This window comes from Heloderma suspectum, chromosome 1 (assembly GCF_057233095.1).
Source record: "Heloderma suspectum isolate Gila_16-S chromosome 1, 16-S_ref, whole genome shotgun sequence".
NCBI classification, from domain to species: domain Eukaryota; kingdom Metazoa; phylum Chordata; class Lepidosauria; order Squamata; family Helodermatidae; genus Heloderma; species Heloderma suspectum.
The window spans coordinates 257940399-257961969 of record NC_139458.1 but is presented as its reverse complement, the minus strand read 5'-3'; the positions used below and the strand labels follow the sequence as shown (position 1 = coordinate 257961969).

The following is a 21571-nucleotide window of genomic DNA, read 5'->3' as shown; positions in this document are numbered from 1 at the left end:
CGGCTTGGAGTTTGGCAGCGCAGGAAGTTTGGCGGCGGCGGCGGCTCCTCCTTCTCTCTCTCTTTCTGCGGGCGTTACTGATCCTAATCCGGAAAGTTGGGGGGGGGGGACCGCGTTAAATGCTCCAAGCAGCGCGCGCGGGGGGGGGGAGGTGGAAAGGGGGCGGCGTTCCCTTTAAAAGCCGCCCGCTCGGCAGTGCCTCCTCGCAGCGGCGGCAGCAGCAGCACTCCTCGCCCGCCCGGCTCGCTGGCTCCCGGTTCCCACACAGGCCGCCCTGCGATTGGCGAGCCAGCCTCGAGCCCCCCGCGGCCGTGACATCACAGCAGCCGCGGAGCAACCCGAAGCGAAGGGGGAGGCGACGCAGCCAGGCGGCCCCGAGCGCCGCGCGCCGCGCAGGCAGACGCCGAGCCCGAGGGGAGCCGCAGGGAGCGCACGAGCGGCGCGCGCGGGGCTGGGGCGTCGGGGCTGTGCGCTTGCCGCCGTCGCGGCACCCGGAGCAGCCGCTGCCCGGAGGAGGAGGAGGAGGCAGCCGGCCGGGCTGTCCCCGCGCAGAGCCGGGCGCTCGCTCGCTCGCTCGCGGCGGCTTCTTTTCGCAACCAGAAACGCAAGTGCGTGAGCCGGAGAAGCTGCTGGGTGGGATCGAGCCCGGAATCCGGCTGCCGCCGCGGATGCCCAGGACGCTGCTTTAAAGCGAGGAGCGAAAGGGGCTGCCTTTCTACCGGCCGCGTGTCCCGGTGCGCAGGGGGCATCGCCGGGTTCGCCGGCCTCCAGGCCTGCGCCCCGGTGGGCACGGGACCCCCCTTTTTTGCTCGGGCTCCCCCCTTTTTCTGCGCCACCCCTTGACCCCTGAGCATGTTTCCGAGGCGGACCGGGCCCCGGAGAAGGGCGCCGGCGGCGCGCTCGCTCCCCCCGAACTCGGCATCAGGGCAGCGCCCTGGGAGTCCGGAGTGATGCGGGAGCCGGCACGGGCCAGCGGGCGAGAGCAGCGCACCCGCGTCGTCCCGTCCTCCTTGTCGCGCCCAGGTTCAGCCTTCCGAGGGAGACCCGCCGGGATGTTTTCGTCGTCTTCGCCGAGAAGCGATCGTGGGCTGCCGAGGCGCAGGCGCTAGAGCGTCCCGCGGCTGAACAGGGCTCGTTCTCGGCTGCTTGAAGCTTCCCCGAGAGGGAGGAATTGAGCGCAGCTCCTCGTTGACATCTCTTCTTCTCCACCTCCGCCCAGTTCCTGCCCGTCTCTTTCTGCTGCGGACTGGACGCCCCATCCCATCCCGCGGCCGGAGCCAGGGAAGGGGCGACAACCGCCGCCGCTACCAAAATAGAAACGGATCGCACAACCCTGCTGGATCGGCCAGCCTAGTAATTCCATGTGGAGCTTGGCTCAATGGACGTGGCCGAGTGTGCTGCTGCTGCTGCTTCTTAGGCGAACGGCGGGATCCTAAAAGGTAGCGGGAGATGGCGGGGCTGCGGAGGAGAGCGAGAGGGTGGGACAGAGGGGCTGTGTTATGCAGAACTCGACAGATAGCAGCACCTGCCAGGAAGCCTCCTGTGGGCGCTCCCCACAAATGCACCCCCACCCCGCCCACTGTTGACCATCCATAACCTCTCCCTCCCATAATATCAGTGGCCTGTCTTCCAAAGAGCCTGCATTCATAGTCTCAAAGACCAATCTTTTTATTTCAGGTGGTCACAGATCCTCCTGTGGGCACAGATCCACCCCCCCACATGCACGTGTGCACACACACACAACTGTACCTCACGATTTCCCATAGCTGGTATGCTACATGGATCCTAGCTTTTTTGCTTTCCCCCTTCTGCCTCGTGACAACATCCTGGGCAGTCCCCCAAGGCAATGTGGTGCTGCAAGTAACTGGGCACTTCATAGATCCAGTGCCCAGGAGTCAACTTGCAGTATCCCGAGCAATGCTGGGGGATGTAACCTCTGAGCATCCTCTACGATGGAGGATGCAACCTGGTGCCCCCTCAGATGTTTTAGATTACAGCTCCCACCATCCCCAGCCAGCATGGCCAATGGTCAGGGATCCTGGGGGTTGTAGTCTAAAACATCTGGAGGACATCAGCTTGCCTATTCCTGCTTCTATGATATTGCGTTGGGTCCTGGCTGGGTCACGCTTCCAGCACACATCTGGGTTGGATGTGCAGTGAGGCTGGCCCAGCCACTGGCAGAAGTTGCTTTATTCAGGCTTGCCACTTCACTCTGTGAGCTGTAGGATCCACCCCCCTCGCCCTGCCACTTTCCCTTTGACTATAACCATGATGATAGAATACTACTATCCCAAGTTTGAGGACCTGTTTTCCCCCTATAGATCTTCTTGTTCATTGTGTGTGTTCTCTCTGTGTTTAGTCTCATGCTCTTGAAATCTGAGGCCCTTTCAGCACATTGCAGTATGTAGCATACATTCTCCCCCACCCCACCAATCCCATAGCTTTTGTATAACCCCTCCTCCATATCACTGAATAGGATGCAAACAGTCACACAGGATCTGTTAACTTGGCTGAATAACTATGAATTGCCTAAAAGGGAAGTTGGGAGCTTTAGCTCAAACTGAACTAGGGAAATCATGAACAGCTCTTTAAACATAGGAATATAGGAAGCTGCCTTATATATACTGAGTCATACCCTTGGTCCATCTAGCCCAGTATTGTCAACACTGGCTGACAGTGGCTCTCCAGGGTTTCAGGCAGAAGTTTTCCCAGTCCTATCTGGAGATGCCGGGGATCGAACCTGGGACCTTCTGCATGCCCAGCAGGTGCTCTACCACTGAGCTGTGTGGGTTACACCTTCAGAGAAAGTATTCTGAAGTTATCTATGTGTGAATGAAACAACTGATTCACAAAATGCTGGGGTCACATACATGCCTGTGGCCCTGGTTAACTGAATCAACAGCAGGTTTCTCCTTCCACTCATGTGTCCACAAGATACTTGAGTACAACACAGCTCATGTGAATGAAGATCCATCTAGCAGTGGTAGCGATCTTGTACTTTGATGCCCTGCTTACACTGGATCCAAAAACTACTGAAATGTGGAGGAGGTGGAGAGGAGAGAAGGGGCAGAGAGACAAGGAAAAGATGAAATGACGTTTCCATTTATACAGAGTTTGTTACCTATATGTTTGTAAAGAACAGAAGTTTGAGAGTAAGGATAAGGATTATTCCTCCTTCATTACCTGAAGAACAGAAGCAGTGCCAGGTCACAGTCCAGCACACAGTTAGCAGCACTTGATTTTAATGGGCTCATACACACCTAGCTCTGTGCTCGCTTTGTCATTTCAGTCTAGAATGTCTACATTCTAATCGCCAATCACTTGGTAGACTCTATCATTGTCTTCACTGGTATTGCCTGCTTTGAGCCTTTGAGGAGTCAGCAGCCGATAGAACTAAACCCATTGCTTTGCTGATTAGCGGGGCCAGAAGTTCCTCATGCTAAATGTTCACTCTAGTCAAAAAGACGCATGCTCCCCCAGAGATGCTTTCCTCAAGAGGAACTGTTGCTAACTTTCTTTCCTCTTTATCACCCTCCACCCCCTTTGCCACATGTAAATCGTGTTTCTTCTCTTGTTCTACCAAAACAATGGAGCCTTCCCTTCTTGTGGATTCTCCATGCAATACTAATTCTATTTCCATATACTCTGTGGAGTTAATAGCTGCACTTGAATGGCCCAGAACTCACAAGGTGGGCATGAATATAATTCTGACAATACCTATGATTGTAGATTCATTCAACACTTACCCCTATCACAGTCTATCATGGCAGTATCGCGCTCAAGGGATGCCAAAACAGCAAAGAGTCAAGGGATTCAGAGCGGCGTTCTAGGTGAGCCACCGAAATCCAAGCTGGTGGCAGCACAGTGGCCACAGAATCTTCCATGCATTTGCCCCCTGTGAAATTTCCGAAATTTGCTGTGCCAGTGATCACACAATTTAGCATGTGATGCTGACAATGGGGGAAAGAACAGGCTGTGTGTTACTGATACAATCTTCTGTGACTTTCCATTTCAAGAGGAATAATAGTTTCTGTGTCGCATGCACACCATATTACTAAAAGGATCTGTCAGTGGAATTTTGTCTTTGCTTGGGCCTTATCTATGCTTTCAACTGCTTAGCAACTTTCTTCCCATTGACCAAAATACCAATTCCTACCAAGCTTAATCTACCTGGGCAACTTCCATTTGAGCTGGTGAATTGCTTCTTGCCCCAGGAATTGCAAATTAATATGAGATAAACAATATCCTGCCACAGTTCATGTCACAGTATCAATGTTCACATTGAGATCAGGATTCTCTTTCATAAGTTTGACTTCTAGGGAGATGGGGGAAGGCTCCACACTCCAAGTGCTGGGACTGGAAAAGAAGCAGCTAAGGAACCTTGACATTACTGAGTCTCGTTCATAGGAGTTTTATTCTCTATAACATTTCTTTCCCTGACCATTTTATGCTGACTTGCCCTTCTGACGTTGCCCTTGTATGTACAGGTTGATGACCATGGTTGCCAGGACCTGCTCTCTACTAGCACTGCTGCTTTATCACATATTGCTGGGTGGTTCGGCCAGTCTCATCCCAGAGGTGGGTGACCGGCGAAGATTCAGTGGCGATTTGGGCCAGGTGGCTCCACTGCAGCTCTCGGAAGGGATCCTGAACGAATTTGAGCTCCGCCTGCTCAATATGTTTGGGCTTCAGCGGCGGCCCACTCCAAGCAAGAACGCCATTATCCCCCCCTATATGTTGGAGCTCTACCATCTGCACACGAGTCAGAAGCCAATTACCATGGACTATAAATTGGAGAGGGCGACCAGCAGGGCCAATACCGTCAGGAGCTTTCACCATGAAGGTAAGGGAGGGGACGGTTCAGCACCAGCTTTCACTGCCCAACCCAGCCAAAAAATAAATACAGTTGAACTGAAATTTGCAACCTGTACATTTTAGTTCAAGGTTTGCCAAGATGTTTCGCTGCTGGATATTTGCGAACTTGTAATTCACACATTTTGATATGCACTTGCTGTTAAATAGTTCTGAATTCCATGTTATGTAATTTATAGGTGTTCCCCCCCTCCCCCCAAAATCAATTCGTTGACTGATCCAGATGTACCACTGCAGTGGTGGCCGTGTCTGTTTTGGCTGACAAAATCAAAACTCCAACGCTTCAAATACAAACACCTCATTTAAATTTCCTTGTTCAGTCGTTAAGTCGGGTCCGACTCTTCGTGACCCCATTGGACCATAGCAAGCCAGGCCTTCCTGTCCTCTGCTCTCTCTCGGAGTGTGCTCAAGTTCATTAAATTTCATTAGCCGGTTTGAAAAGGTGTCATTTAAAAGTCAGCCCTTCTCCTTCTACCATCCATGCTAAGGAATAAGAGATTTCTTGAAGATGAAGATAGATGAAGTAAAATTGTCCCACTTCATGTTGTTTCTACCGAAACTCCTCTCGACTTCTCATAGATCAGTATAGGCCTGTCTCAACATTTTAAACATGAACCAAGGTTCTAAAGCATAATCCTACAATCTTACCCACATTTACTTAGAAGTAACTAGCCTAGCCTTCTTTCCAGTATGTGAGCTTTTAATGTGAAATACTGCTTTTATTGACTGGGTGGAGGAAGCTTTCAAACATGCAGTCCCTCAAGATGATTTCTGAAGTAGGCATGTGTGAAAGGGATTGTATCATGCCCATTTCAGTGCATGTAAGCTGGCCCTTGAATCCTAAAATGAAACAAAAATCTTGTTGCTGAAGGGCTGCAAAACCTCCTGATCACATTTCAAATCTCCCAACTGGACATTTTGTAAAACATAATATTTAAACAGTGACACACTATGCGCCCCTGCTACCCTAACCTTCATGATAATAAGCATCATTGTAGAACATGGCCTTGAATGTTGAGAAATTTAAAAAGCACCATCAATTATTTTAAAATATAGTTTTAAAAAGCTTTTAAAAAATTGATGGATTTCTGAAATTTGAGTCTGGCACCGCCATTGCAGTGGCGATAAGATCTTCTTTCTGTCCCTTCTGAAGAGTCAGGACTTTGCTTTATTGTGCATATGCTTGCATGGGATTGTGGGTGGTCCATTTGCCTAGAGGATTCTATGAGCTCAGTTTTTGCTTAAGGTGAATCATGTGCAGATTGAATGAAACAACCTGGAGCAAAAATGGGGAGGAGTACAAGGAATGTCACATTTTTCTCTAAATAGCTAGTAATCTTAGTTGCTGCTAAGGTTATGTTTCATTAAACATTTAGAGAGTGACAGAGTATATTTCTAATTCAACTAAGTATTCACCTGAACCTTGTGTGTCTTCTCTCTCTCTCTCTCAGTCTCACTTCCTTCCTTCCTTCCTTCCTTTTAATGACTTTGGTTGCTCTAGAGTAAGAGAAAGTGAGTTTATTGGGGGGAGGGGGAACTACTCACATTCTGTCCAAATTATGAATTCCCACCAATAACTTTAACTTTTGGAGGCTAAATAACAGGAAAAGCCTGTCTAATTTACAGTTGGCTATAGGGTCACTTGGAAGGTTGTCTAATCCCTATCTAATCCCCGTGAGAGATCAATTTAACCATCAATTGTGTTGTCTCCACCATGACTTTGTCTTCTGTTTAAATCTAGATTTAGTGTATACCTATGGTAAGCCCTTCAGAAAGCAAGGCTGATAAGTTTTTAGAGCAGCTGTCCACTGGATTTCATGGGCACCTGGGGCTTTAGGTCACTCAGATTAAAAGCCACAGACAAATATGTACTTAACAGAGACAGAACGATTGTGGGTTAATGCAATACACTGTTCAGATACTCTGTTACCACTTATCCTTGTATTTTAGAACTAGGCTATTTTACTAAATTAAAGGCATCTTTCCTGAAATTTTATGCAAAGTGCTCATATGAAAGCTCCTTAAACTTGAACAAACTTGTCCAGAGCACTACTGTGCAAAGCGCTTGATCTTTTATGTTGCATTTTCAAACAATTGTTTCTTTTTGCTGTTTGCAATCTCTGTTAAACATACATTGAAACGTTTCTCCAGGATTCCTCTCTGTTTCATTTGTCATCCTAAGCACAATTTTTGTGATTAGCAGAGTTGCTTTGAAAGAGCTAGGCTTTTGGGCTAATAAGTGTAGAATAACAGTGTCCCACAAAAGATTAGCTACTTGTGACCTATAGGTTCCTTGTTCGGTTTACATCCCATCCTCACTTACTTTAATGCAGTACAGATAAGCATGCAGAGGACACATATGTATTGTTTTCTGCAGCAAGACTATAAACTCACAACTGCTCATTTTTCATTAGTGCCATGGATTTATTGTAAAAGTGGAGGGGAAAGCACTTTGGAACTCATTACGCAGCATAAAGTTAGCATGGCAAAGGAAAAGACATAAATATGTATTTTAGGTTTAATTAAGTTTGAGTACAAGGGGAGTGGCCTAAGTAGTGATTATGCTAACTAATAAGAACTTTTCATGAGGCAAGAGATTAATGATGTAATTTAACCTTGTATTGTGGTTTATGCTGCTTTGTGTATAAGTATAAAATGAATGAATGGGAGAACATACAGTGCATAGTTAACTTGGGCCAAAATACATCTTAATTCACACATACATGATTGGGAGGAGGGGCAGGGCTGACAGATACTTCAGACTGCAATCCTGTATGCACTTACCTGGGAGTAAGTCCCTCTGAACTCAATGGGGCTTATTCTGAGCAGATAGGTATAGGACTGTGCTGTCAGTCTAGTTATTGCAACTCAAGCAATCCTTATTCCAACAAAACAACCCCTTAGTACACTATTTTAGTGCACTTCATTACTCATATAAACTCCAAATAATTATTAGAATTAAAGCCTTGTGTGAATTTTGCCTCTCATTTTGCCAATGCAGAGTTGAAGTTCTGCAGTTCACATGGGTGGGGGCTATGATTCCCCCTTTTCTTTTTTTCTTTCCCCCTTTCCACCTATATAGACGTCTAGTTACACTGTCATAAACTGAGCCAGTCATGAGCATTCATGTTGCAGAAGTCCTGGGCTGGCTTTTGATAACTTATCACCTGTAATATTTATCTCATTATATTTGTAACCCAACCTTCCTCCAAGGAAAAATAGTGATTTGCTCTAGCTCATCCAGTGATCTTTATCACTCAGGGTAGGATTTGAACCTAGGTCTCCTTGATCTAAGTCTAGCATGGCATTATTTATTATGGAAAGTTCTACCATGCCCTTCAAACAAATTCCTAGGGTAGCCTACAAGAAAAATAATAATCAGAACATTTCAATAAAAACAATGAAAAGCAATATACAAAAAGCAGCAAATCTACAGAGGGCAGCCTCAAAACAGCAGCTTAAAGACCTGGCAAAATTAAAAGGATGTCATGAAATGATATGAACTGTAGGTGAGCTCTCCTGGGGAGAGCCTTCCAAAGCTTTAGTGCCACTACTGAGAGGCTCTCTCCTGGTTTGTTACCCCACGTCGCACTTTGGAAGATGGCGGTATCGGTATCCAGAAAAGAGTCTCAGGAGAAGATCTTGGGAGTACAGAAGGCTGTTGTGAAGATAGGCGGTCCTGTGTCCACTACTCCATGTTGGCTATGAGCTTTAAATGTGGGTGACCACTTAATGAATCTGTAATGTGTGGGAGAAATTGAGTTAATGCTAATTGGGTGGCTGTTGGGGGCAGGAATTGCAAAACCTTTGTGTGTCATCGGTTGTTGACACTTGAAATTATCTGCGCCCTATGCCTTAACTCTGTACTTAATTATGTGTTTTGACATTTCATACTGCATAAGGTAACCTCTCCCCCCCGCAGTCATGTAGCTCATGAAATATTTTATTTCTTACATTTATATACCACCTTTCCTCCGAGGAACCCAAGGCAGCAGACATGGTTCTCCTCCTTTCCATCTTATTCTCACAACAACCCTGTGAGGTGGGTTAAGCTAAGAGTTGGTGACTGGCTGAAAGTCACCCAGTGAGGTTCGCACCTGAGTGGGGACTAGAACCTAGGTCTCGCTAGCACTATCGGCTATTGTCATTCCGCCCCCCCTAATTCTGAACCAACGCATAAGCTTAACACACATATGTGGGATGAGGCCTAACTGCTGTGCCAAAGCCACCACTGTAGATCTCACAGCTGTGTGAACTCTTAGCAGAAGCCACCCTCATTAAATGGAATAGTGGTAGCATTTTGCAGGTTCATTGTGTTGCATCAGCTTGGACAGAGGGAGTGTGAGGTGGGATGAAACCTAATGGGTTGGATCCAGACTAAGTCTTGCTTTAGTCCCCTTGAAATCTATGGAGCGTAAGTTGCAACACAATTCTATACATGTCTATTCAAAAGTAAGTCCCACTGAATTCAGGGGAGTTTACTCCAGGAAACTGGGTATAGGATGGCAGCCTTAGTCATGACTAACTTCTTCCACTTGTTTTAGTGGAATTTATTGTACCTAACAGTGCAGTCCTATCCAATTCTACTCGGAAGTATGTCCCATTGTTTTAAATGGGACGCACTCCTAGGGATATATGTATAGAATTGTAGCCTTACAGTGCAATCCTATACACACTTGGGAGTAAATCATATTGAACTCAGTAGACATGGATAGGATTGCAGTATAAGTCTGGGTTGAATATTGATGTGCTATGAGGTGTCCACAGGGGGTGGAGGTGGGGACAATGACCCCCCCCCGTTTCATCACAGTGTGATAAGGAAAACTTGATTAATGTTAAATACTTCTAAGAACCTGACAAAAATAATGACTTTTTCTAACAATTTAAAATACCATAAATTATATAGATTCAAATGTACATGACTACTGCTGCTTTTCCATCTGGATCACAATACCAAACTCAGGTTTGGGGTTTTTGTGGAGTGTTTTGTTTTGCTCGGTTTAAGGGCATTAAGAGAAGTGTTGAATTAGTGCAGGCTATGTAGTTAGGCCAGGAATTAAAAAGAAATGGAATGTGAGGTAAACACTGCCTGGCCATGCCTTGTTGTTCTGGTGAACCCTCCCTAGCCATTGGGTGAGCTGCTGCTTTGGTGTTGTGAGACCTGGTGGGGCAGGGGAGGAATGGGAAAGCAGAATGCAGCTGGGGAAGGGAGGATTGAAAGGAAATGGACTAAAAAGAAGGCCCGGGATGGGTCTGAGGAGAGCAATAGGCCCAAATAGAGCATGATATTCAAACGGGTTTGAATATCATGGAGACGAGGAAAGAGGAGGGCCTGACAGGGAGTGCAGGATAAAAAACGGAAGCCATATTCCTCCCCTAAGAAAGAGGAAGTCAGAGACTTCCATAAAGTCAGGGTGAGGAAATGGGTTGCAGGAGCAAGTGGAGTTTAGAGGAAAGATGCAAGGGTTAGAGGTGGATGGAAGTTACAGGGAAGAGTGTAGACCGAAGCCTTGTTCAGGTGTTCTATATCTATAGAAAGTAAAAGTGTATGGAGAGGGAGCGCAGTAGCCCCACCCCCTCCTTGTGTGTTTCTGTCACCCTGTACTCGTGGAGGGTGACATTTTGAGGAGGAGAGCCTCCTGCATCCGTGAAAGCTGTCCACGTGATTGAGAATGCTGGAAAATCAAGGATCTCAATAGCGTGGAGGGCTTCCACGGATACAGGAGGCTCTCCTCTTCAGAAAGACACGTGCGAGGAGAAGGCAGGGCTAGGGAATTCCCTCTCCTCATGCATTTCCCGACTACAGATATAGAACACCTGAATAGGGCTTGAAAAGGTGGGGGAAACTTTGGAATATCTTCTGCTTCCTCCTTAAGAAGTGTTTCCACTGGCTGGCTGGCATCTTTAGAGCTGCTTACGAAGTTGCTTACTGGAGAGCCCAGATACCCCACCCTAGAGCCAGCCATTGAAAAATCTTGCCGTACTATTTAGACACCACACAGATATTTCCGCCTTTATGTAACAGCCACACTTCTACCCCAGGGTGTTGCCTGAAGCAGGTTGCTTCACCCGGCTGTGTGGCAGGGCCTGCCCTACAGGAGAGTATCTCAACGTGCACAGGCACACATGTGGCGATGGTGCAAAGGGGTGTAGAGACATGAGGTAAATCCAATTTAGAACAAATCAATTACAGCAAGTTTGCAAATGTTTGTGAGCTGCCACTTGTCCTTTGCAATGTTACTTAACTACTATGTACCTCTGCCTTCCCCAACCTGAAGTGGGGAAGAAGTGCTGGACTGCGACTTGCATCATTCCATTGGCCACGCTGGTGATGGGAGTTGCAGTCCAACACTGGACTGCACCAGGCACGGGAAAGCTGAGGTACTGTAAATGTAAGTATTTAAATTGACCTTTGGTGAGCGTAGTGAGAAGACTCTGAAGTTGTGGATTTTTCAGGCATTAAAGAATAAGGAGTTTCTGAATTACTGCGGTCTTTCCAAAGCTGCAGTAGGGACACTTAAACGTCCATTAAAATCAGTGAGACTTCCAATCAAATATGTTAATAAGGCAGTGTAGTAGTTAAAAATAATTCACAGTATGCCTGGACTTAGCCACAGTAGTTACACTTATGCCTCTGCTATTAAAAAAAAATGCGTTGGATCCAGATTTAGTCATGCTTAGAGTAGACCCGTTGAAATCAATGAGACCTAAGTTAGGTATGACTAACTCAAGTTCTATTGATTTTGGTGGATCTACCCTTACAGATGCCTAAGTCTGGATCTTACCTAGTGGTGTGGTGATATTGTTATAGTGTAGTGGTAAGCAGCCCGGTGACCTCCAGATGTATTGGACCACAGCTCCCATAATCCCTGACCAGTTGACACACTGACTGGGGCTGATGGGAAGTGCAGACAAAACATCTGGAAGGCATCAGGTTGCCTACCCCTGGTGTAGTTCATTGAGTGGCCTGGGCACATTACTTGTTCTCAGCCTAATTTAGAGGTTTTGTGAGGATAAGGATATCCCATACTGAACCCCTGGAATAAGATGGGAGCATTGGTGGGGGAAGCACCAATCTTCCCTCTGCCTTTTGCTAGATCTCATGTACTTGCATATTATTTCCGAGCCTAAAGGATATAACCATGTTTGGCAGCAATTGTACATGCCATCAATATTACATAGCATGGTTGGTTAAATCATATGTTGAATCATAGCAGTTCATTTTTCATAAAAGTAAAACCTACACCTTCAAAATACCTGGGAATGTTTTTCAGAACCAGGACCTACCCTTTGATCCCAATATTCTATCTGGGGCCCACTTTTTTTTTTTTTTTACTATATATGTCTGTCTCTCTGCTTCTCTCTTTTGTAACACTCTCCCCTCCCCCCCCCCACATTTCTGTGTTACTTGCTTTGCTCTTTTTACCCCCCCCCCACATTTCTGTGTTACTTGCTTTGCTCTTTTTATCCCCCCCCCCCCAGGCCCTTAAAAAGAACCAAAAGAAAATTATGCTTATAGAACCCAAAGAAATTGGGTTTGTGCTCCAGGCCGCCTTAACTTCGCCTGCAAACCAATTTTGGGTGCCAGCCCACCGCTTGAAGATCCATAAGCAGAGGGCCCCAGCTCAAATCTCAGCACAGCCATGAATTTAGTGGGTAACCTTAGGCACACCCTGGTTTATCTGTGCCCACCTGCAATACAGGGTTGAAAAAGGACAATTGAGATGATGGAGGCGATGTGCTTTGAATATTCAAATGTGCTCTATAAAGTAGTAGTAGAAAAGTTTCTAGAGTAGAGCAAGAAGGCTCTACTATCAAAGCATCCTAAAGGCTCTTAGGCCGCTGGAGTCTGTACCCCTACATGCCCTATATTTTGCATTTAACTGTTCATAATAAAATCATAGAATAGTAGGTTGGAAGGGGCCTATAAGATCATCGACTCCAACCCCCTGCTCAATGCAGGAATGCTGTGCAATGTTGGTGATGGGCTTGCCTTGCTTTCCAAACTGGGATGCAGCTGTAGCAAAGGATATCCAGAACACAGCATGGACCGTTGCAGTTCAATGTGCCTGTAAGACTGTGGTGTAAGCCATTGCAGTGCCACCCATGGGTTTGTTTCAAGTGAACAACTAGACCCATCCAAGTGCTTTTTATTTAGGGACCTCTTGACTTGAAATGACTGGGTGTGCTTTGCAAAGTGGTTTGTAAATAAGATACAAGTTTTTGGATAGTAAGGTTTGTGGCACAATGCTTTTGGAATAGATTGTGGGAGACTGACTTGAAAGCTATAATAGGGTGGCGTGCTTTTTTTTTTTTAAAGAAATCTAAGAAATGCAATCCCTTTTTTTGATCCTTAGTCACTTTTTAATTACTCTCACAGGCCCCCGCTAACCAGTGTTAAAAATTTCTTTAATGCCCTTGAATTCCAAAGCAATGCCTCACATTTCTTCCCCGTTATTATGGCCTCCTGGAATTCACCAAGTACTCCTATTAGGGCTATGTGCAGGATAAGAAATGAAGCATTATAACATCATGTTTCATGTGCTTGCTTAAATAAAGACAAGAACAACATTTTTTTAATCTTCAAATCCTGAATGCAAACATGTGTTGGCTTATGCTCATGTTGTTTCAAAGTTTCCTGTAGTATCTAAATTACTGAATGTGCTTTTTGCTTTCCTCCTTTCAATCAGAAGCGCTGGAAGAGCTTCCACAAAGAAGTGGGAAAACATCGCGGCGTTTCTTCTTTAACTTAACGTCAATCCCTGATGGGGAGTTTATCACTTCAGCTGAGCTTCAGGTTTTTCGGGATCACATCCAAGATGCCTTTGAAAGCAATGGCAGCTATTACCACCGTATTAATATTTATGAAATTATAAAGCCAGAGAGAGAGGCCTCCAAAGACCCTGTTACAAGACTCTTGGACACCCGCTTGGTGCATCATAATGCTAGCAAATGGGAAACGTTTGATGTTACGCCAGCTATAATGAGGTGGATTGCACATGGACAACCCAATCATGGTTTTGTTGTAGAGGTGGTACACTTGGACAATGCGAGCAGTGTCTCCAAGAGACACGTCAGAATCAGCAGGTCGTTGCATCAAGATGATGCTAGCTGGTCTCGGATCAGGCCATTACTAGTAACCTTTGGGCATGATGGAAAGGGACACCCTCTCCATAAGAGAGAGAAACGTCAGACAAAGCAGAAACCACGCAAGCGCCATAAATTCAATTGTAAAAGACACCCTTTATATGTGGACTTCAATGATGTAGGGTGGAATGACTGGATAGTGGCCCCACCAGGTTATGGTGCCTTCTACTGCCATGGAGACTGTCCATTTCCATTGGCAGATCATCTGAACTCCACAAACCATGCCATTGTTCAGACGCTTGTCAATTCCGTGAATTCAAAAATCCCCAAAGCTTGCTGTGTGCCGACAGAACTGAGTGCTATCTCCATGCTCTACCTTGATGAAAATGAAAAGGTTGTACTCAAGAACTATCAAGATATGGTTGTGGAGGGCTGCGGTTGCCGTTGATGCAGCAGTGAAATAAAATGGACAAATACAAAAATTTTTTAAAATGAAAAAAACAACTTGACACTTTAATATTTCCAATGAAGACCTTATTTATGTTATGAAACACATCTATTTTGAAAATCTATTTATGACTACAGAAAAAAGCGAGGAAAGATATTTTAATCAGAGAATTATTCCTTTTAAAGATTTTTAAACATATTTTAGTTGTACATTTTATATGGGTTTAACCCCCCCTTCCCCTCAGCACATGAAGTATAAAGGTCAGATTCTTATTTTGTATTTATTTACTATTATAACCACTTTTTAGAAGAATAGCTAATTTGTATTTATATGTATAATCAAAAAAGCAGAAGAAAAAAATATAGGGTTTGTACATAATTTAAAACAAATGGTAGCTGTTTTCAGTTGTGTGTATTTAAATGAGTTGAAATGTGTACATGGAAGGGTTACTATGGCAAAGGTGCATAACGCATTTTGCTTTCTGCAGTTCTACTGTTAAGGTCACAAGTGCAAGTCCAATGAAAAGTGGCTAATCCACCCTGCTGACTCAAGATTATATTGTACAATTCTCAGGAATGCTGCAGGGTGGGCTGCCCAGTCCATGAGAAACTGGCATCCTCTCGCTGTAGAGCATTTGGATAAGAACCAGATATTGCCGAGCAAGTAGAAATAGAACTGCTGTTCCTCATGGAGGTGCGATGTGACCACCAACTGGGCTGATAGAAAACTTCTCTTTCTGTCCTCCCCCCCCCCTTCACACCTACAGAAAAGCAAAATGTTTATGCTGTTCCTCCCCTTTTAAGTAGTTCATCCATTGGAATCCATTGTCCTGGCCAAATATTAAATAAAAGACCAGATTTCTTCAGTTTTTAAAGGCTTATTTCTATTCACCTTTCCTAACAGCTGGGGAGATGGATTTTCTCTGCTACTAAGTAACGCTTGTTTAATGACAGAACTGTACTATATGGAAGACACATCAATGACACAGCCCTTCTCAAGCCCCTTATGCTCTATACCAGGGATGGGAATGTGCAGTCCTCCAGAAGTTGCTGGACTGCAATTCCTAACATCCCTCGCCATTGGCTATGGTGGGCAGGATTGATGAGAATTGCACTCCAACAGTATCTGGAGAGTCACATGTTGCCCGGCTCTGGTCTATGTGTTAGCAGCATTTAGAGGGGGAACTGGTGGGTGGGTGGGGGTGGGGGGAATTGATCCTTTAATTAGAATATAAAATGCATGCAAAGGAGATGGGAGGAATTACTGGAGCACCATAGCTAAATAACTCCCTTCCCCACATATGTAAAGCTTCTAGGAAGGTAAAAGTTAATATAGAGCAATACTCATCTCAGATATGCAAGCATAAAGACTTGTGCCAGCTACAGTGGAGCAGGGCTTCTTGCTTCCATATGAGAGCTTCCAGGAAGTCCACAAGCAGAGTATGACGGCAATTGCCCTTGCCCCCAACAACTGATAGAGGTACACTACCTTGGGAGCTGGAGGTTCCATCGAGCCGTTATGGCCACTGGCTGTATGTGTATGTGATACAAAGTATACTTCATACTTGGGAGACGAAGAACATGTGGGATGCAGCAGAAGGCAAGTGATGGTTCACATAAGCAACAACAGTTTGTGCACACACAGGCTCAAGGTCACAACCCTCACAAGCCTCCATTCCCTGGAATAGATCAAGTCTGACCTTATGATTTCAGATCTCCTCCACATGCCTGCATTCCATCTCATATCTTACCATACCAACATGCTGATATGCATTAATTCCTGCTATATTATGAGGATAGGTATGACAGGTACTTAGTTGCTAGTTGTTTAGGGGGCAGGGGAGGTTGAGCATGAGTTTGCTCAAATTACCATAATATTTCCACATGTAGACTAGCTCACATGGTGCTTTCTATATGCATCCCCCTACCTGATGAACATGTACAAAGTATCACGTGGACTAGGAGCATGTAATGTATAGAATATGAGACAAGAGCACACAGGCCCATCTACTAATAGATTTGAAGGTTCTGGCAAATGTTAAAACAGGGAAAAACCTGAAATGGGCTATTTATAGCAGCACCAAAATAAATAAAGTTACACCATAATCCTATGCATATCTACCCAGAAAACGTCCCGCTGAGTTCAACAGGCCTTACTTCCAGGTAAGCGTGCACAGGATGCCTACTTACTGTAGCTGGGAGTTGGCCCACTTAATGCAATTTCACTTACTTCTGAGTAGATGTGTATAGAATTGTGCTGTTAAGTTTGTTTTGATAATGTCATAACCATTCCTGAAATTATGCGCTATGGAATAATTTCACTTAAGTGATTTGAGAACTGGTTATTAGGTGTCCACCAAACCATATGTTTATTTTAAATTAAAGAAATATCCCTAGAGGCATTTCAGTTTCGCCCTCTCCAAAACCAAGCAGCCTTAGTTGTATCTGCTAATATAAACTAGAATATATATAGCACAATGTTTGTGTGAAAAAACAGTGGTGACTGAATGGCATTGTGTTCCCCCTTTATTCAGGGGTGTAGAACCTCAGGCCTGGGGACCAAATCTGGCCCTTTGGAGTTCCCCAGATGGCCCCACCACCCAAACCATTTGGTGGTTTCCTGGCTTTTGTGAAGTTGTCCCCCATTCTACAAGGTTGAAATGCCTCTCCTAAGGCTTGGTCACTGGCAGTAAGAGTGTTAAGCTACAATATGCTGGCATTTTGAGGGGGGTTTGCATTTTGGCCTTGCCCCTTTTGCCTTTGGGCCCACCCACCTCTGGAATGCAGTCCTGAGAGCTGCTCCAAAATGGAATTCAGCTCTCCAGCTGAAAGAGGTTCAAGACCCCTGATTTCCTTACTATATTTATATCCCATCTTTCCTTCATGGATCTCAAGGGAATGTACATGGTTTGTGCTGCTAACTTAATATGTAAAGAGATTACTTTTCTCTGCAATAATTGATCTGCAGTGACCTTGAGAGATCTGATGTTAGGTTTTCCACTTAAGCACAAGGAAGAACTTATACTTTTATCTCTGGGCAATCTTTTCCCTTTCATGGGTAAAGTACAGATGAAATTTTCATTACTCCATGTTCCTTGGCGGCAAATATCCCCAACCCCCAGCAAAGTCCTCATTTTAGTAAGTACGGATAAATGTTCACACATTTGGAGCTCATTTTCCATTTGTTGTGATATTTGTGTTGGCCTGGGTTGCTTGATCACTGAAGTGGTGAATGGGCAATCTAATTGCTCCTCTATGATCCCAGATGCCAAACTATTCACACCACTGCAAACTGTCTTTTAGAAATGTTTGTGATCAGATGTTAAAATTGACATCTGGGCCTCGCTTCTAGTGGGAATGTTCCACTTGTTGCTTCAGTACCCCAATATTAAATTTGGATGGACGGACACACACAAAATGCCACAATGAATAGAAAATAAGCCCACAATGTGGTTAATTGAATTGGTCCACAAGTCTGTCCAGAATTCTGCCAACTTCAGGAAAAAATGAAAATTGAGTTCAGAACCCTTGCATGGAAAATTTAAAACACTTCACAGGCAGGCTCAATCTTCTCCTGGATTGAGTGACTAGTAATATGAGGGGGGAAATGTGACACAAAGTCTGCTGAAGACAGGCTAAGAGATTTCCCGTTGGCTTCAGTGAGCGTTTGAAATGGACCGTCACACAATTGTCCAGCCTACTTCATGGGACTTGTCATTCATTTTTTTGGAAGAAGCTTCAGATAAACATGAGGTCACAGTGGCTAGTCCATCTTGGTGCAAGCAAAACCATAGTGGTGGGACAGGCAAATACATACAATGAAGAGAATGAAACTGGGAATTTCACAACTTAAAAAAGAAGATGAAACTGCAGGAGTAGGGACTTTAGGTTTGCTGGGCATGCTATTAAAGGCAATTGGACACATACTTATTACTTGTGCAAATCAATACTATTAACATTCATGGGAACCTTTATTTTATACCAAGGGGGTTCAGATGGGTATCACTACTAAAATGAAAGGTTTAATGCATTGCTAAGATGCAACATGTAGCATCTTATGTTAAAAAATCAGTTTTTAACTCTAGCCACCAGAAGTCAACCCAACTTGAAACACTTCTGAAAGAAGTACTGATTCCATGAACTCTTGCATGCAGGCATAAGATAACATTTCCATTTTTAAAAAAAGTATTATCTTGCCTAACATCTTAGTCCCATTATAGTATCAACAAATATCACGGTGCCAAAGCAAAAGCTTTAACACCCCCTCCCCGTACCAATCTATTCATTTGTGATGTTGCATGTGCACAAGAATCAGGACCCATTAAAACAGGTGGATAGAACTGGTAACAATGCCACTTAGCAATTGCTTCAGTGGATTATCGTGCCTATTCCTCACTCCCATGACAGTTCAAAGTAGGGCTGGAGCCTGAAAGCTATTTCTAATCTCTCCTTTTTAACAACAATACATAATTCGGATTACGGGGAAGAGAGAAAATCCAGAGGAGGATTCCGTTTTCACATTTATGTATCAGGTTCCCCCACTGAAACTTCCCATCTGATGTGCACAATATCCTCACATATAAATTCCTACAATATACATCTCTGCTTGATACCAGATGCTATTTCACTTGTCATCTCATCAAGATTGCCATGCCAAGCGTTATCAAGGATCTCTTCTCATGATCCTCTCTCCACACATAACAGATGTGATTTTTAAATCAATCTATTCTGACTTCCTGACATGCACTATAGTTGTGCGCAACTGGATTTCATGTGCAGAACTCACACAATTACCATTGCACATAGCATCTTTAGCTGGGTCAAGATGGATAGAATCAAGAATACAGCTGACCCTGGTTGAAGGGGTCAGGGGAATGAACCCAGTTCAGGCTGGCTCTGCCACCAATGATATTTCAACAGTGAGCTGACGTGTCTTATTTATAAGCCAAGGTCTTCCTGGCTGGCACTTGTGAGGTGTGTATATACCAATCGGCATTTATTTTGTCATCCAGTTCTACCACCCAATTTCACTTCACGCCTTTGCATTATGAAGTCATTATTGCTGGGGCCTGCAAATGAGATCTGCTTGCTTGTAACCTTTATTGAAAAGGAAGCTGATCTGGATTACCTACTCTCAAAATGTACCAGAAAAGATTTAGTCACTGATCTGGTGATTATTTTAAAACTCTAAATTGTTAAGTGATTGCTAATTGTTATTTTCAGCATTTGACGTCATTTATCCTTCAGTTGGCTTCCCTGATGTTGATGTCAAACTTTGTGCCCTGATTTCCATTATGAAAAAAAGTTCATGTGCAGTTACTGTGGAGTTTCAAGAACTGTTTTAGACTTTCTGACAGTGCAGGTCTGGCTTAATGGTTTGTTTTTATTGCTTAAGAGTGTAAACCTTTTTCAGCCAATATGTGGAAAGTCTACTCTCATCCTGCATTACACATTTTTCATTACTCATTCACTGCTTTTCCTTTCCGGCCCAATGAAGCACCTTTGCTTCAGCTACGTGCAAACACTCCTGCAATTTACAAGATAACCTGCTTTTCAACTTACTCATTTCTCTGTCATACACACAGTCTGTTTTGTATCATTTTCCTGTGTTTGGAGTGGTCTCCTGGCTGCTGATGTCAGCATCTAGAAACTAAGTGCATGCGGGTGGTGGGAGACACCAACATTCAAAGACGCCACTACAAATCTGAACTATTATCTAATCAAATGGAGAATGCTGTTTTCTTTCTAAGGCTGCTTTTTTCTGTTTCAGTAAGCGATTTATTACAGTATTATTGTAATGAAAGTACTTCAGTTTTGATCCCATTGCTGTTTTAAATAGTGAAGAAAACATAGTGTGAAAATATTCCAGTATAGGTTCTTTCTGTAATCTGAGGTCAGGTTTCATATCTCCATATTGCAGATGTGGGGCTGAGGCTGAGAGAAGGTGGTTTCCTTTATTAGGTCACCTACGTTCATGGCAGAGGCAACAATGGAACTAGCAGTGACTTCCTGGTTCACAGCTCAGCCTCTTAGGGCACTATGATATACCCAATGGCATCTGTCAATTTTAGCTGGGAGCTCTATGATGTCCACATGTGCTGGGCATTCATGTATCATTGTTGTAAGATTAGAACCTCTAATGAAATATTCCTACTAGAGAAACCACTCCCCATTCAATTGGTGGTGCTTGAATTTTACTAGACCATACTCAGATTGTTTAGGAGTGTCTCTTTGCTCTCCTGAACACCCTTTCTTTATGACAATACTAGGTTATTGGTTTTTTGTTTTGTTTTTTTAAATAAATGAATGGATCATGCAAAGCTTTAAATTTAGCACCGCAAGATTGATCAGGGATCACAGGTTGCGGTACATCTGTTCTAATTCTCTTTTTTCTTTTTTGCTTTATTAGCCCATTCCTATCTTTCCTCCAGTTTCATTCACTTGTGCTTAAACAAGTTGCAGTTATTACAGCTGCCCCACATAATTTCTCCTCTACAGTTCCATTAATTAATTAATTATATTTTTATACTGCCCAGCAGTGAGTGGGTGCAGTCGCCACATCTGTGGTGTTTGTTTGTTTATTTATTACATTTCTATACTGCCCAATAGCCAAAGTTCTCTGGGCAATTCACAGCAATTAAAACCATAAAATACAAGATGATAAAATACAATATAAAAGTTTAAAACGGCAATGTAAAAATAATAACCAAACAGAAGCTAGCAGCAGTGGAAAAATTTAAAATACAATAACAGAGATAAAGCAAACTGAAATACTAAAATGCCTGGGAAAACAAAAAGGTCTTCATCTGCATCAGCTGGTCGAGGCACATGCTGCTTTAGAAGTGTTCTCTGTGAGAGCCTTTCCTAAGAATTAGGCTTGGCAGGTCGTGAGGCTCAGACCCTGAGAAGGCCTGGGAGCTAAGGGGTGGTGCCTAGTAGATAATGCGGTGGAGCCTAGTGGCATTTGAGAGGGGTAGAGGATGGTGCTAGGTGGGTTGAGGACGAGCCTGGCTGTGCCTAGTGCCTCAGGGATGGATTCTGACAGACATGGGAAGAGAGGTGGCAGAGTGAATAGCAAAAGCAAAAACGGTAAATAGCTATATCTCAGTGGGAGAGCACTTGCTTTGTATGTAGAAGGCTCTAGGTTCAACCCCTGGCATCTTCA

At 44.3% G+C, this 21571-nt stretch overlaps 1 protein-coding gene across 2 annotated transcripts; it reads left to right on the top strand.

Annotated features, from left to right (window-relative positions):
- Positions 1-203: 203 nt before the first annotated feature.
- BMP2 (bone morphogenetic protein 2) lies at positions 204-15272 on the top strand. 2 transcript variants are annotated; one of them, XM_084830552.1, is made up of 3 exons: positions 204-1439; positions 4488-4843; positions 13563-15272. In XM_084830552.1, the coding sequence occupies exons 2-3, from the start codon at positions 4492-4494 to the stop codon at positions 14405-14407; spliced, it is 1197 nt and encodes a 398-aa protein (XP_084686678.1). In that variant the 5' UTR covers positions 204-1439; positions 4488-4491; the 3' UTR covers positions 14408-15272. The 2 variants fall into 2 exon arrangements, with proteins under 2 accessions (XP_084686678.1, XP_084686667.1); XM_084830541.1 differs by lacking the exon at positions 204-1439 and having other exon boundaries at positions 4480-4843.
- Positions 15273-21571: the final 6299 nt, after the last annotated feature.